The following is a 19,213-nucleotide window of genomic DNA, read 5'->3' as shown; positions in this document are numbered from 1 at the left end:
GAGCGCCAAGGTTTGGGGCCAATACTCTCTGGGGTGGAGTTCCGCCACTCCGTGTCGCATGTCGTCTGTCTCTTTCAGTTCAGTTGTTATTGAAGTGCTAAAAGTTTGTTCAGTCTGTTCTTTTCTATTGGCACGTGGTGCCCGCCTTGTGACAGAAAGCCTGATGAGAGGAGAGGCTAGCCAGTCTCGGAGACAGATCACAGACTTATTTAGAGCTACCACTGGACACCCAAAGGAGTTACTACCACAGCAGAGCTCGTCGCCTCACACCAGAGGCACACTGATCGACTGAGCGACTGAGCTGGGGAGATCCAGACGCCCATGACTGCGGAGGACTACACAGCATCGATGGAGGCTGCATCAGAGGATTCGTATCACTTTGACTCGACATGCATGACGCCTGGTCAGACTACTTACCATGGAGGAGATTGATGAGATCCGCCAGTGACCGATGCTGGATCTCTTGTGATCTAGCTATCCCAGCTAGCTGCTTAGCTGCTTAGTTCACACCTAGCAGTTTAGGATTCCGTATTTTATTTTGTCATTTTGTCATTCTGTCATTTTGTCATCTTGTTACTCTGACTTTGTATCAGATCCACCACATTGTAACTTTCTGGTCTCATAGGTCATTTTGGCCTTTTGAAGACGTTAATATAACATTTCATTTCATTTCATATCTCTCTCTCTCTCTCTCTCTCTCTCTCTCTCTCTCTCTCTCTCTCTCTCTCTCTCTATCTACGATTGAGGAGAGGGGCTACACAGCATCTTCGGAGACTACAGCAGAGGATTCCAGCCATACTCTCTCGACATCCAGAGTGCAGATGAGGATGGATTCTAGTAGTAGTAGTATTTTTGTTCTAGTTCTTTTTGTACCAGACATGTTATCAGATTCACAATTTTGTGACAGTTTGGTCTCATAGGTCATTTTGGCCTTTTGAAGATGTTAATATAACATTTTATTTCATTTCATTTGTGTGTGTGTGTGGAAGAAAGTAGTAGTATTTTTGTTCTAGTTCTTTTTGTACCAGACATGTTATCAGATTCACAATTTTGTGACAGTTTGGTCTCATAGGTCATTTTGGCCTTTTGAAGATGTTAATATAACATTTTATTTCATTTCATTTGTGTGTGTGTGTGGAAGAAAGTAGCGGTAGACTCAGTACAGATAGACGTCTAGGGATGCTCATGTGAGCTTGTACCCCACGAGAAGTACAACACTGAGAAAAGCCAATGTACACAAGCTATCTGTACATCACAGTGGCATAAGCGAGGAATGTAAGATGAACCACCGGGGAGGTACGCAGTGCCATGTAAGGTGTCCCTGATCCATACTTAAGTGCGAGCCCACTGCCTGCGAAAAACTATGTGACACTCTTCCGCTGCCCTAGAAGAGCCACACGTTATATACCGCTGACTGCCGAAAGTGTGCAATAGCTCTAACCAAATCTCAACAATTGTTTCAGACGTCAAGGAAGGAGTAGCGCTCAAAACATGTGTGCATCTAGCCTTTCAATTAATCCACAAAGTAATACTGTATATCATGACAAAGACAATAACTTGAGGGATCAAAATCATGCACTTTGGAAGGCTGCATGTCCAACACGCCCCCCCATCTGTATCCCAAGTCTGTAAGCAAGAAGATCATATTTGTTGATGTCCCGTCATACAGCAAGTGCGAACCTGGAATATGCTTCAGCCAAGTGACTGCCTCCCAATTCACAAAGCCATGCTGCACACCAGCATCAGGAATCCAAGCGCACCATGAGCAGATAGTGAAAGGGGCATAAAACCACGATATACGCCCCCAGGTGGACACAAAGAGATCTTTGTGCACCTCTTTCTGTCGAAATTTCTTGATGCTTTTGCAGCTGTCGTCATACTGAGTTGAAAAGCCGAGTATCACAACAGGCTTTCAAGACTACAAAACTTGAGCTCCCCATGGGAGAGAGATTTAAGAAGAAGAGTAAGATTAGTGGTAGTATTGCAATCCGGTAAGGGTGGGCCCGTGACTCTGGTGACAAAGACAGGTAATAAGAAATTAACAAGAACTTTTTTCCATGCAAACAAAGAATGTGTACACAAAATTACATTATTCCTTGCCATTATGCGAATGCAAATTAGACACCTTTTAACTGGTTGCACCATTGTCATAGACAATATTGAGTAAATTGCCTGATCTTTTCTGAACTCCTGTAGTCCAGCTTCACAAATTACAACATAAACGAAGAAACAATGTTATCAAACATAAAGAGTTCTTTCTTCTCTTTTACAAAGAAGTCAAAAGTTTGTGCACTCATCTTGTTTAGTAAAGTAAGTAACAGGAAATAGCCCTAATGAAGAAAGATAACAGATGGCATGCATTGATGTAATACTGCATGCACAAGATGCCAGTGCTTCAGAATATTGGTGTGATGCTGAAAAACCATGTATCTGTTTTTACCATGATCCAGAACCATATGCCAAGCAATCCTAATTTTGACTTCCATAAGTACATTCGAAGGTCACTCCAGGATGATTTCAAGTACGTTGTCGGCATCAGGTCTGTGTTTCAGCCACTTTTGTGTTGTTTACCCTTTAGCTTCCATGATAGAGTGATTTGAGATCCTGTAATAGCTTAAATCAGTTTGAAACATAATGTATGCCATGAAAGAACTTGCTAATATATAATATGTTCATAATATGGAATATGGGACTTAAACGGTTTGACTAAACTAGGTGACTCAAATCAAAACACCCACTCTAAGATGGAATATGGGACTTAAAACTGTTTGACTAAACTAGGTGACTCAAATCAAAACACCCACTCTAAATCTATAAGAGATCACTTGACTGGCAAAGGATGATCTAAAATATGTCGAATGATGAAGGTTGTCTAAAGGTTGAGAAGCAGCAATTGAGATTGCGAAAACACAATTCATTGGCTTTGGAGGACCACAAGTTACAGCTCGTGTAATTGAGCACCTTCCATGCACAGGCACACTCAGACTTCTTTGAAGAAACAAACATACTACATAAAGCACAAAATATCTCAGCTCTAAAGAAGCTCAAGATATAGCCAAAATGTAGTATAAATAAGTATATTCAACATTACGAAGAGCACACACTTCTTGGAGGGTATCTTATAACATTATCACAGAGCTTTGTTGATAGAAATAGAGTAATAATGAGGGCACCGTGGGTGTGCACAAAAGACATGTGAAGCCTTCAATTGATGCAACATAAAACACGATAGGAAAGATGCATAGAATATCAGAAACCTGCTTACATGACAGAAAAGCTAGAAAAAGCGTGATTTTGCTACCTATGATTTCAAGTTACAGCTACACAGAAATAAACCTAGACACAAACTTACTAAGATGGTAGCAATGCCGCGATCCTGTCAAAATCATCTTGAAAGAGAAACTAAATTATCTCCCTCTGAAATAAACAGGAGTTCAAACAGCAACCTTAGTTTACAACTATCAATCTATCAGCATTTTTCAGGCAAAATCATATTCAGGAAAGATCTGCATGATGCTTCCATACTGGTGACATCATAAACAGGAAGGCCGCCTTCTATTGCCTTAGAATGGTAGGAAGAAGACAATACCAGCAAACACGATGATGGTCAACAATTGCATGCATATGCCTGAAACATGAGGGTTGTATAAGACCAACCTAGATATCTCTGGACTGATTGTTTAGTAGAGCCAATTTTTCCAAAGGGAGACATTATTTGGGATTTATATTGATAAAAAAATTAGAGGTAAGACATCTGCAAACAATCACCAATGAGCCCAACAGTCCAAAATTCTACCATTTATAACTTCAATTTATGCAATGATGCACCTATAGACATGTAGCACAAAAGCCCAGAGTTCTACATACCTAGTTATTGAAGCTTTTGATATTTACAATGATGCCTGCAAGCTGATTGAGGATTGAGGATTGAGGATCTAAAGTAGTTCTTGGCCTCTCTTTAACAGTCCGGGACTTTGGGCTTATGCTCTTGTTTGGATGTTACTCAATGTGGATGGTAAGTAATTTTCTGAGTCCCTTTTCCTATGTCATACATACTCGGAACATACTTCACATCTCTAATTTTTTTCAGGCTGGGAAAGCAACATTGTGATCACTGCTATACCTCTACTCGTAAGCTCAAAGAGACTTTTTTTTCAGGATTATTCAAATGGAGGTTACTCTTCTGAATTTTGATTCACTCGTGATTTTTGGAACAGCTTGTCCTTGCAATAGGCACAAAATTGCAGCATATCATGACAAAAATGGCCGTCCATTTCAATAACAAACACCCCTTGACATTAGGTGTACCAATGGTCAAACCCAACGATAACCTTTTTTGGTTCAACCGTCCACGATTTATCCTTTTATGCATCCACTTCATATTATTCCAGGTTTGAATTTTTCCCTGTTTCTGGGCCTATTATTGCTAGTTTGAACTGCAATTTGATGCTTACAAGTAGTCGGAATTCTTGTCTGCAACAGAATGCCTTGGAGATTTCCTTTGATCTTTGGGCTGCAGTAAGAATCATGCCAAAACTTTCGTTTTTATTGGAGCACCTTTTTTTGTTGTCACGCGATACTGCAATGAACATTTTGCTTACCACTGGTAATTTTGACCATTGTGCCAGATCACATTTTCACCAGACAATTGTTTGTATCGACAACCAAGCTTCCTGATAGGACGAATTGTTATTGGGTAATTATGATACAAGGCTCCTCATCTAATTTAACCCCAGCATCTTATCACCTGAGAACCATGCTGAGCTCTTATTCTTCATTTAATTGCATTATCTTCAAGCTTGAGAACTCTGCTTACTTATGGCTAAAATGCAGGCTTGTTGTACAGATGACTTGTGGAATCATCACCTTACCAATCTACGCGCTTGTATCTCAGGTATTATTTTCGCTGATTCCCTTTGAATATTAAGAGTACATCCAAATACAAGGATAGGAATGCAGGACTAAGAGTCTAAATACAAAAGGGAAATTTCAAGTCAAGAGGAACTTTGTCTGAAAAAAGGCTAAAAAGAGTATTTTCTAGTAATTCAAAAAGCCTTTTAGGTGACAACTAACCCCTTCTAAGTAGAGTATCTTCTTAGTATTCAACATGCATAGTCACACAAAAAGGCGTTTTGACCAATTTGGAACAGAACGCTGTTCTTGTCTGTTTCGGTCCGTCCAAAACAACATTTCAGGCCATTTAATTTTTTGAACGTCAAAAATTAGAGAAAACAACGTTTTTCTCTCGATTGCAAGTTTCGGTTGTGCAGATCTGTATTGTGGAAATCAGCTTCTTCGAGAAAGGGGCACCCCTTTCTCGAAGAAACTGATTTGCTGAGAGTTGTGTCCATCTGAGCCCGCCCTAGGTTCTCTCAATTCTGTTGCAGCCAGCAGGTGCTAGTGCCTATCTCCACATAAAAGGCTTTAGCTCAGAGTCTACATGTTCTAGAATCCAATATTTAATTGAAAACAGAGGGCTTGTGTAGCAGACTTGGACACTCCAAGTCAAGAATCTACCGCGACACGGCAGGAATTCACTTCAAAACAGTTCACAATTAGATTCGACACCGGCCCGGTGGAGTTCCATGCCAAGAGGTATTGGCCCCATAGACTGGCGCCCCTTTCGGTATTTCTTTTTGTATTAAATCTGTTGCACAAAGTACAAGGGAGTGGTTGGGTCTCACTCTCACACTCTGTGTCCAGATGCTCTAAGAAGTGGGAGCCCAAGCCACACTTATAAAGAGTTACAAGGGATGCCAAAAGCAGAGCCCCAAAAGCTGAAAATCAAAAGCTCTTAAGCTTTTCCAAAATAAAGCAATTGAGTCCAAAAGCTTCTCAAATAGCAAAGCCTAAAAATAGCGTAGGAATTTTTCCTTTGCTTTTCTTCTCACGCAAAGCAGCCACGTCAGCACCCGTAAAAAGCGGATTTCCGTACAACCTGTCGTAAAGCCTGCCAGCGTAATTTGCGGTGCATTTGGCGGGCCTACTTTGTTCCGGATGTGTGTGTGTGTGTGTGTGGGCGGGCTGCCAAGTCACTGGTTTGTGACATAACCCCCTCTCGAAAGCATTGTAATCGCCCTCGATTACGCCTGCAAAACAGACAAAGGCCATAAACTGTCTTAGCAGACGCTGACTGTCAGTACCGACGCACTAGGAACACACATCTAGCACATGTACCAATCGACAGTCACATCACACGACATCACAGGACATCACTTGACATCACAAGACATCACATGACAAATCACATTCAAAAATTCATTCGGATCTCAGACCATGATTAATCAGCAACGTATTTAGCAATCGCATCTAGATCCACTCGGGACCTCATAGATGCTCAATTGACTAATCCTTATTGCAACCATGTCTATCGAGATCTTTCGGTCCGAAATGCTGCAGTCGTTTTTTCTATCAGTTCCTACACTTAAACAAGTCAAGAACAAGTCAATATCATGTTTGGAAATTCCAGTTCATGAAGTCCTACAGCAGAATACTGTCAAGCTCACACTATCCCTGAAACTCAAAAGAGACATCAATGACTTTAGTATCAGAATCAAGCAATCTGTTGACAGAGGAGCGGAGCGACTGTAACAGACTTGGACACTCCAAGTCAAGAATCTACCGCGACACGACAGGAATTCACTTCAAAACAGTTCACAGTTCACAATTGATTCGACAAGGCCCGGCGGAGTTCCATGCCTAGAGATATTGGCACCAGAGACTGGCGTCCCTTTTGGTATTTCTTTTTGTATTAATCTGCAACTCAAAGTACAAGGGAGTGGGAGGGTCTCACTCTCAGACTTTGCATCCAGATGCTCTGAGAAGTAGGAGCCTTGCCCACACTTATAAAGGGTTTACAAGGGATGCCAAAAGCAGAGCCCCAAAAGCTGTACATCAAAAACCTCTCTTTTAAAATAGGCTTAAAATAAAGCAAAGCCCAAAAGCTTTCCCACAAAAAGCTTGTGTAGGTTTCCCCTTGCTTTTCCATACAAGATCAGCGCAAAAAGCGGAATTCTATACGCTCAACCACGTCAGCAGTCCAACACGTTCTGCGGAGGAATTTCCAGAACCTGTCGTACACTGCCACGTCAGCCTTGCAACGTAATTTCTGGCTTGTTTTCCCGCTGCCCTGCTCTGATAGTGTGTTGCCACGTCACCAGTTTGTGACATAACCCCCTCTTGAAAGCATTGTAATCGCCCTCGATTACGCCTGCAAAACAGACAAAAGCCATAAACAATCTTAGCAGACACTGATTGTTAGTACCGATGCACTAGGAACATACATCTAGCACATGTACCAATCAACAGTCACATCACATGACATTACAGGACATCACTTGACATCACATGATAAATCACATTCGACATTCATTCCGATCCAGACCATGATTAATTGGCAACGTATTTAGCAATCGCATCTAGATCCACTCAGGACCTCATAGATGCCCGATTGACTAATCCTTATTGCAATCATATCTATCGAAATCATTCAGACTAAAATGCTGCAGTCATTTCGTCTATTAGTTCTTGCACTTTAAACAAGTCAAGAACAAGTCAGTAGCATGTTCGGGAATTCCAATTCATAAAGTCATTACAACAGAATACTGTCAGCTCACAGTATCCCTGAAACTCAAAGAGACATCAGTGACTTTAGTATAAAAAATCAAGGCAATCTGTTGACAAAGGAGCAGAGCGACTCCCCTCTTGTGCATACCCGTTGCACCAGATTCCGCCCAAGCTGAGTTCGGGGTTCCATTTAGACTAGACTATGCTAAACCAAATGCTTCGAGGTAAAGATTCACAATCCGAGGAGTATCTGCCAGGTTCTCCTCCTCCATTCACTTCGCATCCAATGCGGAGTAGGTCTTGAATTGAACCAAGAACCGTCTTATCGGTTTACCGTTTATCTTTCTATCTTTCTGTGCCAATCTCTGTTCTGGAACGAGTATCTACTCGTTTTCCTCCAATTCGGGTAGCTCATCTGGCTGCCCATTATCGGGCACATCGCCTTCAAAAGGCTTCAAGAGACTCACATGAAAAACATTGTGAGCTCTCCAAGTATCGGGCAGCTTTAGTCCAAAGGAGACATCATTTATCTTTTCGAAAAATCTGGAAAGGTCCATAGTATCTCATGCTAAGCTTTCGAAAAAGCCGCTCCTTTCCCTTTTTCTTTCTCACGCGTGCCTTCTCAAAATGTAAGAGCACCCAATCGTTCTCCTTCAATTTCAAATCGCGACGATGTCAATCTGCTGCCTTTTTCTCAGATTTCTCGAAAGCCTTCTGGACCAAGTCCAAGTCCCTCGTGAACTCGTCGGCTTCAAAGAAAAAAATCTTACCTTTCGTGCTAAGGAAGGGTGTAACCTTCGTAGCAAATTCAATAATCTCAAATGGCACCTTCCTCATCAAAGAGTTGATCGTGTTTCTGTAGGCATATGCCACCAAAGGTAAAAACCCTTTTTCCATGAAGTCTTCAACAAATCCATGTACCATTGAATTAGCAATTTCTAATTGCCCGTCAGTCTGCGGATGGAACAATGACGAGAATTGCAACCGCGTGCCAATGTTCTCCCAAATAGCCTTCCAAAACAAACTCGTGAATCTGGGGTCTCTGTTGGAGACAATCGTCTTAGGCATGCCATATAATCTGAATATCTGGGCAATAAACAATCGTGTTTTCGGGAGATCAAAAATGAAATCCATTGCAATACTTTTCCAAGGGCGGGTGGGTATGGGTAAAGGCTATAACAATCCTTGTGCTTTATGTCTTTCAAAACTTGACCTTTTGGTATACCAAGCAACTGCTTACAAAATCGTCCACGTCTTTCTTGAGTCTCGACCAAACAAAAGTATCTCTCCAGACCTTTCAAGGTGGTAACAATGCCGGGGTGACCCGTAAAAGGTGGACAGTGGCATTCGGTTAGAACCTTTTCCTTCAACGGTTGTGTAACGCACAACATCGTTTTCTTCATCAAGTAGCCATCCCGAAAGGAATATCCCGCTACTACCTATTCAACCGAATATATCTGCAAAATCTATATCTGTGGCGTACTGACCGACCATATCCTCGAAGCTTCTATGATGTATCGTAGAAATAGCCAGAACCAACCCCTTCCAGGACAAAGTATCTGCCACCAATTTCTTTTGTCCCTGCACATGGACAATTCGGAAGTAAAAGTGTGACCAAATGTTTGCCCACCGCATCTGCTTTTCCGATAGCTGCTTCTTTGACAAGAAGTAGCGTAAACTCCAACCATCTGTGAAAACAGTAAAATCGGCTCCGAGTAGATAATGTCGCCACTGAGTAAGAGCATGGATAACCGCCAAAAGCTCTTTCTCACATATCTGTACTGTCAATTACGGCCTTGAAAACAATCGGCTCTCATAGGTTATGACATGGCCTTCATGCATTAAGACCGCATTCAGACTACGACCACAAGTATCACAATATACTTCAAACGACTTCTGCAAATCCGGCAAAGTCAAAACTGGTCCTGTAATCAAATTCTGTTTCAATTTGTGAAAGGCAGTCACCTCTGTGGGTCGCCACGAGAAAAGGACTCCTTTCTATGTCAACATATGCAACGGAATAAGCAAACTGTCTGATGAAACCGCCGGTAGTAAGAACATAAGCCCAAGAAGCTTCGAACTTCATGGACATTCTTTAAATCGGGCCAATCACAGATAGTCTCTATCTTGGCCGGGTCCATCTGCATTCCTGCTGCTGAGACAATGTGTCCCAAAAAGTGTATCTCTGGGCTCGGCTCACACGGTAAGGTGGCCGATTCGTAGGTGTGGTTCCAGGTATCAGATCAATGATATGATCCTCAGGACGAGCTAGTAGCAACTCGCCTGACAGGCCCTCTGAAAAGCAATCGGCATGAGTGTGGAGAAAATCTTGGCGTTCGTTTTCGAGATCAAAACATATTCAACCTTCAATCATCATTCAGTCCTTTCCAGAAAGTAAAGAAACTGAATTTCATCAAGTACAATGTATGTGCCCTTCATTTGTCAAAGTCGCTTTCTTGGCCCAGTAGTCAACCACGGCGTTGTTCTTTTGTTACCAAGGGATTTCGAGCAGGACGTCACAACCTCCCAAGGGAATTACGTAGAAGTCCTCGTGCCCTAAACACCCCTGACATTGCAAACAAAGTTTGCCAATGATTGGTGTGATGGCAACATCCCGTCCGGGTGCCGCTAGAACTACCTCTGCCTGTGGCCTCAGCTTGTCGAGCGTAATTCCAAATCGAGCCGCCAATTCAAGTGAAAAGAAGTTGGCCTTGGCTCCTTCATCCAAGAAAAAGAGGGCTTCCTGATCTTTCACTTTGCCCCAAAAGCGGCAAAGTTTTGTACTTCCATTCATTTGATTCGGTTCGGCCCCCACGCAATGTGGTACCAGTTCTGCTTTCATCTGCCTTTTCTGCCACGTTCCTCGGCTACTTTCGAACTCTCTGACCTTTCTTCATCTTGTTCATTCGGTGCCTCTTTAGGGCACTTCGCGGAGATGTACCCAGTTTCCCTGCATCCAAAGCACTTCCCCTCTTTGATATAGCTAACCCTCTCTCGAAGAGTAAGCTGGGGTCGTGTATCCTTTTCTTTCTTTTCTAGGTTACTCTTCTTCTTTCTACTTACATTGTTAGAAGTCTGTTCAGTTCTCTGCGTCATGATCTCATCTGTGGGGTAAGTCAAATTGCCTGAATGAATGGCAAAAATCCGTTTCGCATGACTCATGAGTTCTGAAATGGAATTTGACTTTTGCTCTAAGCAATGATCTCGGATCTTTGTAGGAAGTCCCAAGGTAAACTCAATCTGTTCTTTGAACGAGATCTTCTTTAATGAAGAGGCTGGTAGAAAAGAGCTCCAGAATCTCTCGCAATATGCGTCCAATGAATCTCTCTTGGTCATCCGAAGATGGTTCCAAGCAGTTCCTATGTCACGTTCATGCTCCCAAGTCAACCAGGAAGAAATAAAAAGCCTTTTAGAATTTCAGCCATTTAACTGACGCTTTCTTGCTCAATAGAAGCGTGGACGACCAAGTTTGAGTATTTCCGCTAGAGTAAGAGGTAGCCCTCCTAATCTTGGAATGCTCTGAGTAACACCCTCTAGAGAAAGCTATGTCAAATTGCTGTATGAAGGCCAAAGCCTTCGAAGCATCTCGAAATCCAGAAAACGTGTCAAATTTAATTGGTTGTCCACCTTCTTTGAACTCTCGGACTTTCTTGTTTTTATCTTCCAGAAAGTCATACTGGTTGGCTTTGTAAAAATTCTTCTTCCTTGCATAAAATCTACTATCATCGGAGTCCGAACTATCCGAAGATGAATCCTGTGTAGAATTGTCCGAAACTGGGCAAGATTTAGACTTCTTTGCCTTTTTCTTGCCCTTTCCGAAGCTTTGCTTTTTTCCTTTTCTTTCTTCTTCGCTCGAGTCAAAGGAGCTAGAAGAACTGTCAAAAGAAGAAGAACTAGGTACTCCTTCAAATCGCACATGCTTCTTCTGCTTTCTTGCCAAGGCAAAAGTAAACCGACGACCCAAATAACCCGGGAAGTCAACGCATTTCTTATGCTTTCTGTTGTGCTTTTTGGCTTTGTTATGTGCGTCAAAAAGCTGAGAAATCCCCTAAGTTAACCACCTCGTCTAATTCTTGCTCGGTAAACATCCTTGGGGTAGGAGGTTTCTTGAGTACCGGTTTGAGGGGTGGTTTTGTGGTTTGCTGCCACTGTGCATACACCTCGTCAAAGGAGGTCTGGGTCATAATTTTGCAAATTTCGGGGAGGGCCATACTCCTCACATGAATCTTCTTCATGATCTCTTCCTGCATCTTCGGGTGCAGAGGAAGTCGACTGATCTCTGTCTGAATCAATAAGTGCAGCGTAAAAAGGATCGGATTTCCCAATAGTAGAGAAATAGGCGTGCTCTGATACCAGTGTAACAAACTTGGACACTCCAAGTCAAGAATCTACCGCGACACGAGAGGAATTCACTTCAAAACAATTCACAGTTTACAATTGATTCGACACGGCCCAACGGAGTTCCATGCCTAGAGATATTGGCCCCAGAGACTGGCACCCCTTTCGGTATTTCTTTTTGTATTAATCTGCAACTCAAAGTACAAGGGAGTGGGAGGGTCTCACTCTCAGACTCTGCGTCCAGATGCTCTGAGAAGTGGGAGCCTTGCCCACACTTATAAAGGGTTTACAAGGGATGCCAAAAGCAGAGCCCCAAAAGCAGTACATCAAAAAGCTCTCTTTTAAAATAGGCTTAAAATAAAGCAAAGCCTGAAAGCTTTCCCATAAAAAGCTTGCGTAGGTTTCCCCTTGCTTTTTCGTACAAGATCAGCGCAAAAAGCGGAATTCCGTACACTCAATCGCGTCAGCAGTCCATCGCGTTTTGCAGCGGAATTTTCAGAATCTGCCGTACATTGCAACGTCAGCCCTGCAACGTAATTTCCAGCCTGTTTTCCTACTGCCCTTCTCTGGAAGTGTGTTGCCACGTCACCAGTTTGTAACAGCGACTCCCCTCTTGTGCATACCCGCTGCACCACATTCCACCCAAGCTGAGTTCGGGGTTCCATTTAGAATAGACTATGCTAATCCAAATGCTTCAAGGTAAAGATTCACAATCTGAGGAGTATCTGCTAGATCCTCCTCCATTCACTCGCATCCAATACGGACTAGGTCTTGAATTTAACCAAGAACCGTCTTATCGCTTTACCTTCTGCTTTTCTGTGCCAATATCTGTTTTGGAACGAGTATCTGCTCGTTTTCTTCCACTCGGGTTGCTCATCTAGCTCCCCATCTTCGGGCACATCGCCTTTGAAAGGCTTCAAGAGACTCATATGAAAAACATTGTGAATTCTCCAAGTATCGGGCAGCTTCAGTCCAAAGGAGACATCATTTATCTTTCGGAAAATCTGGAAAGGTCCATAGAATCTCATGCTAAGCTTTCGAAAAAGCCGCTCCTTTCCCTTTTTTTTTCTTTTTCAAGCGTGACTTCTCAAGATGTAAGAGCACCCAATTGTTCTCCTTCAATTTCAAATCACGACGCTGTCGATCTACTGCCTTTTTCTGATATTTCTCTAAATCCTTACGGACCAAGTCCAAGTCCCTCGTGAATTGGTCGGCTTCAAAGAAAAATCGTATCTTTCGTGCTAAGGAAGGGTAGAACCTTCGTAGGATGTTCAATTATTCAAATGGCACCTTCCCCATCTAAGAGTTAATCGTGTTTCTGTAGGCATATTTCATCAAAGGTAAAAACCCTTTTCCCATGAAGTCTTTAGATTCAAAGAAGAAGACTTCAACAAATCCAATACCACTGAATTCGCAATCTTTGACTGCCCGTCAGTCTGCGGGTGGAACGAGAACTGCAACCACGTGCCAATCTTCTCCCAAATAGCCGTTCAAAACAAACTCGTGAATCTGGGGTCTCTGTCGGAGACAATCGTCTAAAGCATGCCATGTAATCTGAAGATTTCGGCAATAAACAATCGTGCTTACGTTGTGTTTTTGGGAGATCAAAAATGAAATCCATTGCAATACTTTTCCAGGGGCAGGTGGATATGGGTAAAGGCTGTACCAATCCCTGTGCTTTATGCCTGTCAAAACTTGACCTTCTGGCACACCAAGCAACTGCGTACAAAATCGTCCACATCCTTCTTGAGTCTCGGCCAAACAAAAACACCTTTCAAGGTGGTAACAATGCCGCGAAGACCCGTAAAAGGTGGACAGTGGCATTCGGTCATAACCTTTTTCCTCAATGCTGTGTAACACACAACATGGTTTTCTTCATCAAGTAGCCATCCCGAATGGAATATTCCGCTGGGGTCGAGCATCCTTTTCTTTATTTTCTGGGTTACTCTTCTTCTTTCTACTTTCATTGTTAGAAGTCTCTTCGGTTCTCTGCGTCATGATCTCATTTGTGGGGTAGTTCAAATTGCTTGAATGAATGGCAAAACCCCGTTTCGCATGACTCCTCAGTTCCTAATGAAATCTGACTTTTGCTCTAAGCAATGATCTCGGATCTCTATAGGAAGTCCCAAGGTAAACCGCTCAATCTGTTCTTTGAACGAGATCTTCTTAAATGAAGAGGCTAGTAGAAAAGAGCTCCAAAATCTCTCGCAATATGCGTCCAATGTATCTTTCTTGATCATCCGGATGGTTCCAAGCAGTTCGTATGCCGCGCTCGTACTCCCAAGTCAGCCATGAAGAAATATCATGGCCTTTTAAATTTAAGCCATTTAAGTGGCACTTTCTTGTTCAATAGAAGAGTGGATCACTAAGTTCGAGCATTTCCCTTGAAGTAAGAGATAGCCCTCCGAATCTTGGAGTGCTCTGAGTAATGTGCTCCACAGAAAGCTATGTCAAACTGCTGTATGAAGGCCAAAGCCTTCGAAGCATCTCGAAATCTAGAAAACGTGTCAAATTTAATTGACTGTCCACCTTCCTTAATCTCTCGGACTTTCTTGCTTTTATCTTCCAGAAAGTCATACTGGTTGGCTTTATAAAAATTCTTCTTCCTTGCATAAAATCTGTTGTCGTCGGAGTCCGAACTATCTGAAGACGAGTCCTTTGTAGAACTGTCCGAAACTGGGCGAGACTTAGGCTTCTTTGTGTAACAAATTTGGACACTCCAAGTCAAGATTCTACAGCGACACGACAAGAATTTACTTCAAAAGAGTTCATAGTTCACAATTGATTCGACACGGCCCGACGGAGTTCCGTGCCTAGAGATATTGGCCCCAAAGACTGGCGCCCCTTTCGGTATTTCTTTTTGTATTAATCTGTTGCAAAAAGTACACGGAGTGGCTGGGTCTCACTCTCAGACTTTGCGTCCAGATGCTCTGAGAAGTGAGAGACCAAGCCACACTTATAAAGAGTTGCAAGGAATGTCAAAAGCAGAGCCCCAAAAGCTGCCCATAAAAAGCTACCCCCAAAATAGGCTTACAAATAAAGCACTTCAAAAAATAAAGCTCTTTCTCTCTCTTGCTAATAGCGTGGAATAAAGCAGCTATTTGCATAAGATTTCAGCCTGCATTTGCATAGAAGAAAAGCTGCCGTACTACTGCTTTTCCGTACCCTGTCTGCCACGTGTCAGTTCCGTTCGCAATCTGCCACGTCAGCAACCCGCAGAATCCGCTGCGTTTTCTGGGAGTATCTGTACACTGTTGCCACGTCCCCATTTCAGCAAGGCGGTGTGTGTGTGTGTGTGAACCGGGTAGCCATGTCACCAGTTTGTGACATACCCCCCTCTTGAAAGCATTGTAATCGCCCTCGATTACGCCTACAAAACAGACAAAGGCCATAAACTGTCTTAACAGACACTGATTGTTAGTACCGACGCACTAGGAACACACATCTAGCACATGTACCAATCGACAGTCACATCACAGGACATGACATGACAAATCACATTCACAAATTCATTCGGATCTCAAACCATGATTAAGCGGCAACGTATTTAGCAATCGCATCTAGATCCAGTCGGGACCTCATCGATGCCCGATTGACTAATCCTTATTGCAACCATGTCTATCGAGATCATTCAGACCAAAATGCTGCAGTCATTTCGTCTATCAATTCTTGCACTTAAACAAGTCAAGAACAAATCAGTATCATATTATCATGAATTCCAGTTCATAAAGTCGTTACGGCAGAATACTGTCAGCTCACAGTATCCCTGAAACTCAAAGAGACATCAGTGACTTTAATATCAAAAATCGAGGCAATCCATTGACAAAGGAGTGGAGCAACTCCCCTCTTGTGCATACTCGTTGCACCAGATTCCACCCAAGCTGAGTTCAGGGCTCCATTTGAAATAGACTATGCTAAACCAAAAGCTTCAAGGTAAAGATTCACAATCTGAGGAGTATTTGCTAGGCCCTCCTCCTCCATCCACTTCGCATCCAATGCAGGATAGTTCTTGAATTTAACCAAGATATCTCTTGGCTCGGCTCACACGTTAGGGTGAACGATTCGATGGTGTGGTTCCAAGTATCAGATCAATGGTATGATCCTCATGACGAGCTGGTGGCAACTCGTCTGGCAGGTCCTCTGAAAAGCAATCAGTATGAGTGTGGAGAAAATCTTGGCGTTCTTTTTAGAGGTCAAAACATATTCGACCTTCAATCATCATTCAATCCTTTCTAGAAAGTAAAGAAACTGAATTTCATGAAGTACAATGTCCGTGCCCTTCATTTGTCAAAGTCGCTTTCTCGGCCCGGTAGTCAATTACGGCATTGTTCTTGTGGTACCAAAGGGATTTCGAGTAGGACGTCACAACCTCCCAAGGGAATTACGTAGAAATCCTTGTACCCTGAACACCTCTGACATTGCAAACGACGTTTGCCAATGATCGGTGTAATGGCAACATCCCGTCCGGGTGCCGCTACAACTACCTCCGCTCGTGGCCTCAGCCTGTTGGGCGTAATTCCAAATCGAACCGCCATAAGAAGTTTGCCTTGGCTCCTTCATCAAAGAAAAATAGGGCTTCTTGATCTTTCACTTTGCCCTCGAAGCAGCAAAGTTTTGTACTTTCATTCATTTGATTCGGTTCGGGCCCCACGTAATGTGGTACCAGTTCTGCTTTCATCTGCCTTTTCTGCCACATTCCTCAGTTGCTTTCGAACTCTCTGACCTTTCTTCATCATGTTCATTCGGTGCCTTTTTAGGGCACTTCGCAGAGATATGCCCAATTTCCCCACATCCAAAGCACTTCCCCTCTTTGATATAGAGAGCTCTCTCTCAAAGAGTGAGTTGGGGTCGTGCATCCTTTTCTTTCTTTTCTGGGTTACTCTTCCTCTTTCTACTTTCATTGTTAGAAGTCTGTTCGGTTCTCTGCGTCATGATTTCATCTGTGGGGTAGGTCAAACTGCCTAAATGAATGGTTAAACCCCGTTTCGCATGACTCATCAGTTCCTTAATGGAATTTGACTTTTGCTCTAAGCAGTGATCTCGGATCTCTGTAGGAAGTCCCAAGGTAAACCGCTCAATCTGTTCTTTAAACGAGATCTTCTTAAATGAAGAGGCTGGTAGAAAAGAGCTCCAGAATCTCTCGCAATATGCGTCCAATGTATCCTTCTTGGTCATCCGAAGATGGTTCCAGGCAGTTCGTATGTCACGTTCGTACTCCCAAGTCAACCAAGAAGAAATAAAAAGCCTTTTAAATTTCAGCCATTTAACTGGCGCTGTCTGGTTCAATAGAAGCATGGACCACCAAGTTCGAGCATTTCCCTTGAAGTAAGAGGTAGCCCTCTGAATCTTGGAGTGCTCCAAGTAACGCCCTCCAGAGAAAGCTATGTCAAACTGTTGTATGAAGGCCAAAGCCTTCGAAGCATCTCGAAATCCAGAAAACATGTCAAATTTAATTGACTGTCCACCTTCTTTAAACTCTCGGACTTTCTTGCTTTTATCCTCCAGAAAGCATAATGGTTGGCTTTATAGAAATTATTCTTCCTTGCATAGAATCTGTGATCATCGGAGTTCGAACTGTCTGAAGACGATTCCTCCGTAGAACTGTCAGAAACTGGGCGAAATCTAGGCTTCTTTGCCTTTTTCTTGCCCTTTCCGAAGCTTTGCTTTTTGCTTCGCTTTTTCCCTTTTCTGTCTTCTTTGCTCAAGTCAGAGGAGCTAGAAGAGCTGCCAAGAGAAGAAGAAGAACTAGGTACTCCTTCAAACCGCACATGCTTCTTCTACTTTCTTGCCGAGGCAAAAGTACACTGACGACCCAAATAACCCGGGAAGTCAACGCCTTTCTTCTACTTTTTGTCGTGCTTTTTGGCTTTGTTCTGCGCGTCAAAAAGCTGAGAAATCCATGAGTTAACCACCTCTTCTAACTCTTGCTCGGTAAACATCCTTGGGGTAGGAGGTTTCTTGAGTGGCGGTTTGAGGGGTGGTTCTGTGGTTTGCTGCCACTGTGCATACACCTCGTCGAAGGAGGTCTGGGTCATAAATTTTGCAAATTTCGAGTCCTTCGCAATATTAACATCATCTTTCCTACATCGTCGATCAATCGTCGACGCTCCATCTCTTCAAGCTCCGCTTGAGTAGGCCGAGGCAGGCCGTACTCCTCGCGTGAATCCTCTTCGTGATCTCTTCCCGCATCTCCGGATGCAGAGGATGATCTCTGTCTGAATCCACAAGTGCCGCGTAAAAAGGATTGGATTTCCCGGTAGAAGAGAAATCTGGGCGCTCTAATACCACTGTAATAGACTTGGACACCCCAAGTCGAGATTCTACCGCAACACTACAAGAATTCACTTCAAAACAGTTCATGTTCACAATTGATTCGACACTGGCCCGCCGGCGGAGTTTCGTGCCTAGAGATATTGGCCCCCAAGACTGGCGTCCCTTTCGGTATTTCTTTTTGTATTAATCTGCAACTCAAAGTACAAGGGAGTGGGAGGCTCTCACTCTCAGACTCTACGTCCAGATGCTCTAAGAAGTGGGAGCCCTGCCCACTTATTTATTCATTACAAGGGATGCCCAAAAGCAGAGCCCCAAAAGCTGTTCCAAAAGCTGCCCATTAAAAGCAAGCAACTCCTCTCACTTCCTTGGTAGGAAAATAAAGCAAAGCTTTTTAAAAAAATAAACTCTCTCTCTTTTGCTAATTGCGTAGATGAAAAGCTGCCCACGCATCTGCTTTTATGCCTGTGCCTTGAACTCCGACCTACAGGTTCAAACACTGGTAACTTGAACTCCAACACAAGGGTCCAAATTAATTATACGGCATTGTTTGTCCCTCTTTGCCAACCACAAGCCCTCTGGCTGAAGCTAGTGGCGGCACTAGCCTCCATGTGACTAGAAGGCGGGAGTCCATGCCAGTGTAGACCATGCAAAAAATGCTTCTCATGCTGTAGAGAATGAATGAAACAGAGAGGTTCCTTTTCATGCAATGAATGATTCTTTTTTGAACTACTTGACTGTGTACCAAGAGATATTACTGAATTGTGTGTTTTACCCCCTTTCAAAACATAAGAGTAAGAGATTAATGGCAAAGAAGGAATACTCTGCTCAGAGCGAATAACCATGGGAGAGGCATCTTTGATACACACACACACACACACACACACAGAAGAAGAAGAAGAAGAAGAGTATTCTAACGTCGTAGGAAACTATCCCAAGAGAACTTAAAGATCTATCCAAAGAGAGAGAGAGAGAGAGAGAGAGAGAGAGAGAGAGAGAGAGAGAGAGAGAAGAAGAAGAAGAGTATTCTAAGGTCGTA

General features: G+C 43.1%; 1 protein-coding gene across 2 annotated transcripts in view; it reads left to right on the top strand.

The window, feature by feature from the left end:
* The window catches only part of LOC147424602 (MLO-like protein 9), a 51,489-nt gene that overhangs the window by 19,029 nt on the left and 13,247 nt on the right, over positions 1 to 19,213 (top strand). The window contains exons 8-14 of one of the 2 annotated variants that reach the window (XM_086499897.1): positions 2,451 to 2,539; positions 3,966 to 4,015; positions 4,091 to 4,131; positions 4,218 to 4,391; positions 4,483 to 4,518; positions 4,629 to 4,696; positions 4,834 to 4,894. In XM_086499897.1, the coding sequence (XP_086356023.1) occupies positions 2,451 to 2,539; positions 3,966 to 4,015; positions 4,091 to 4,131; positions 4,218 to 4,391; positions 4,483 to 4,518; positions 4,629 to 4,696; positions 4,834 to 4,894 (519 nt within the window). The remainder of the gene's footprint in view (positions 1 to 2,450; positions 2,540 to 3,965; positions 4,016 to 4,090; positions 4,132 to 4,217; positions 4,392 to 4,482; positions 4,519 to 4,628; positions 4,697 to 4,833; positions 4,895 to 19,213) is intronic. The other variant, XM_086499898.1, reaches the window with a different exon arrangement.

Source organism: Adiantum capillus-veneris, chromosome 25, assembly GCF_014529385.1.
Source record: "Adiantum capillus-veneris isolate H3 chromosome 25, ASM1452938v2, whole genome shotgun sequence".
NCBI lineage: Eukaryota > Viridiplantae > Streptophyta > Polypodiopsida > Polypodiales > Pteridaceae > Adiantum > Adiantum capillus-veneris.
Note: the sequence above shows the minus strand (reverse complement) of the source record. Positions and strands in the feature narration are given on the sequence as shown.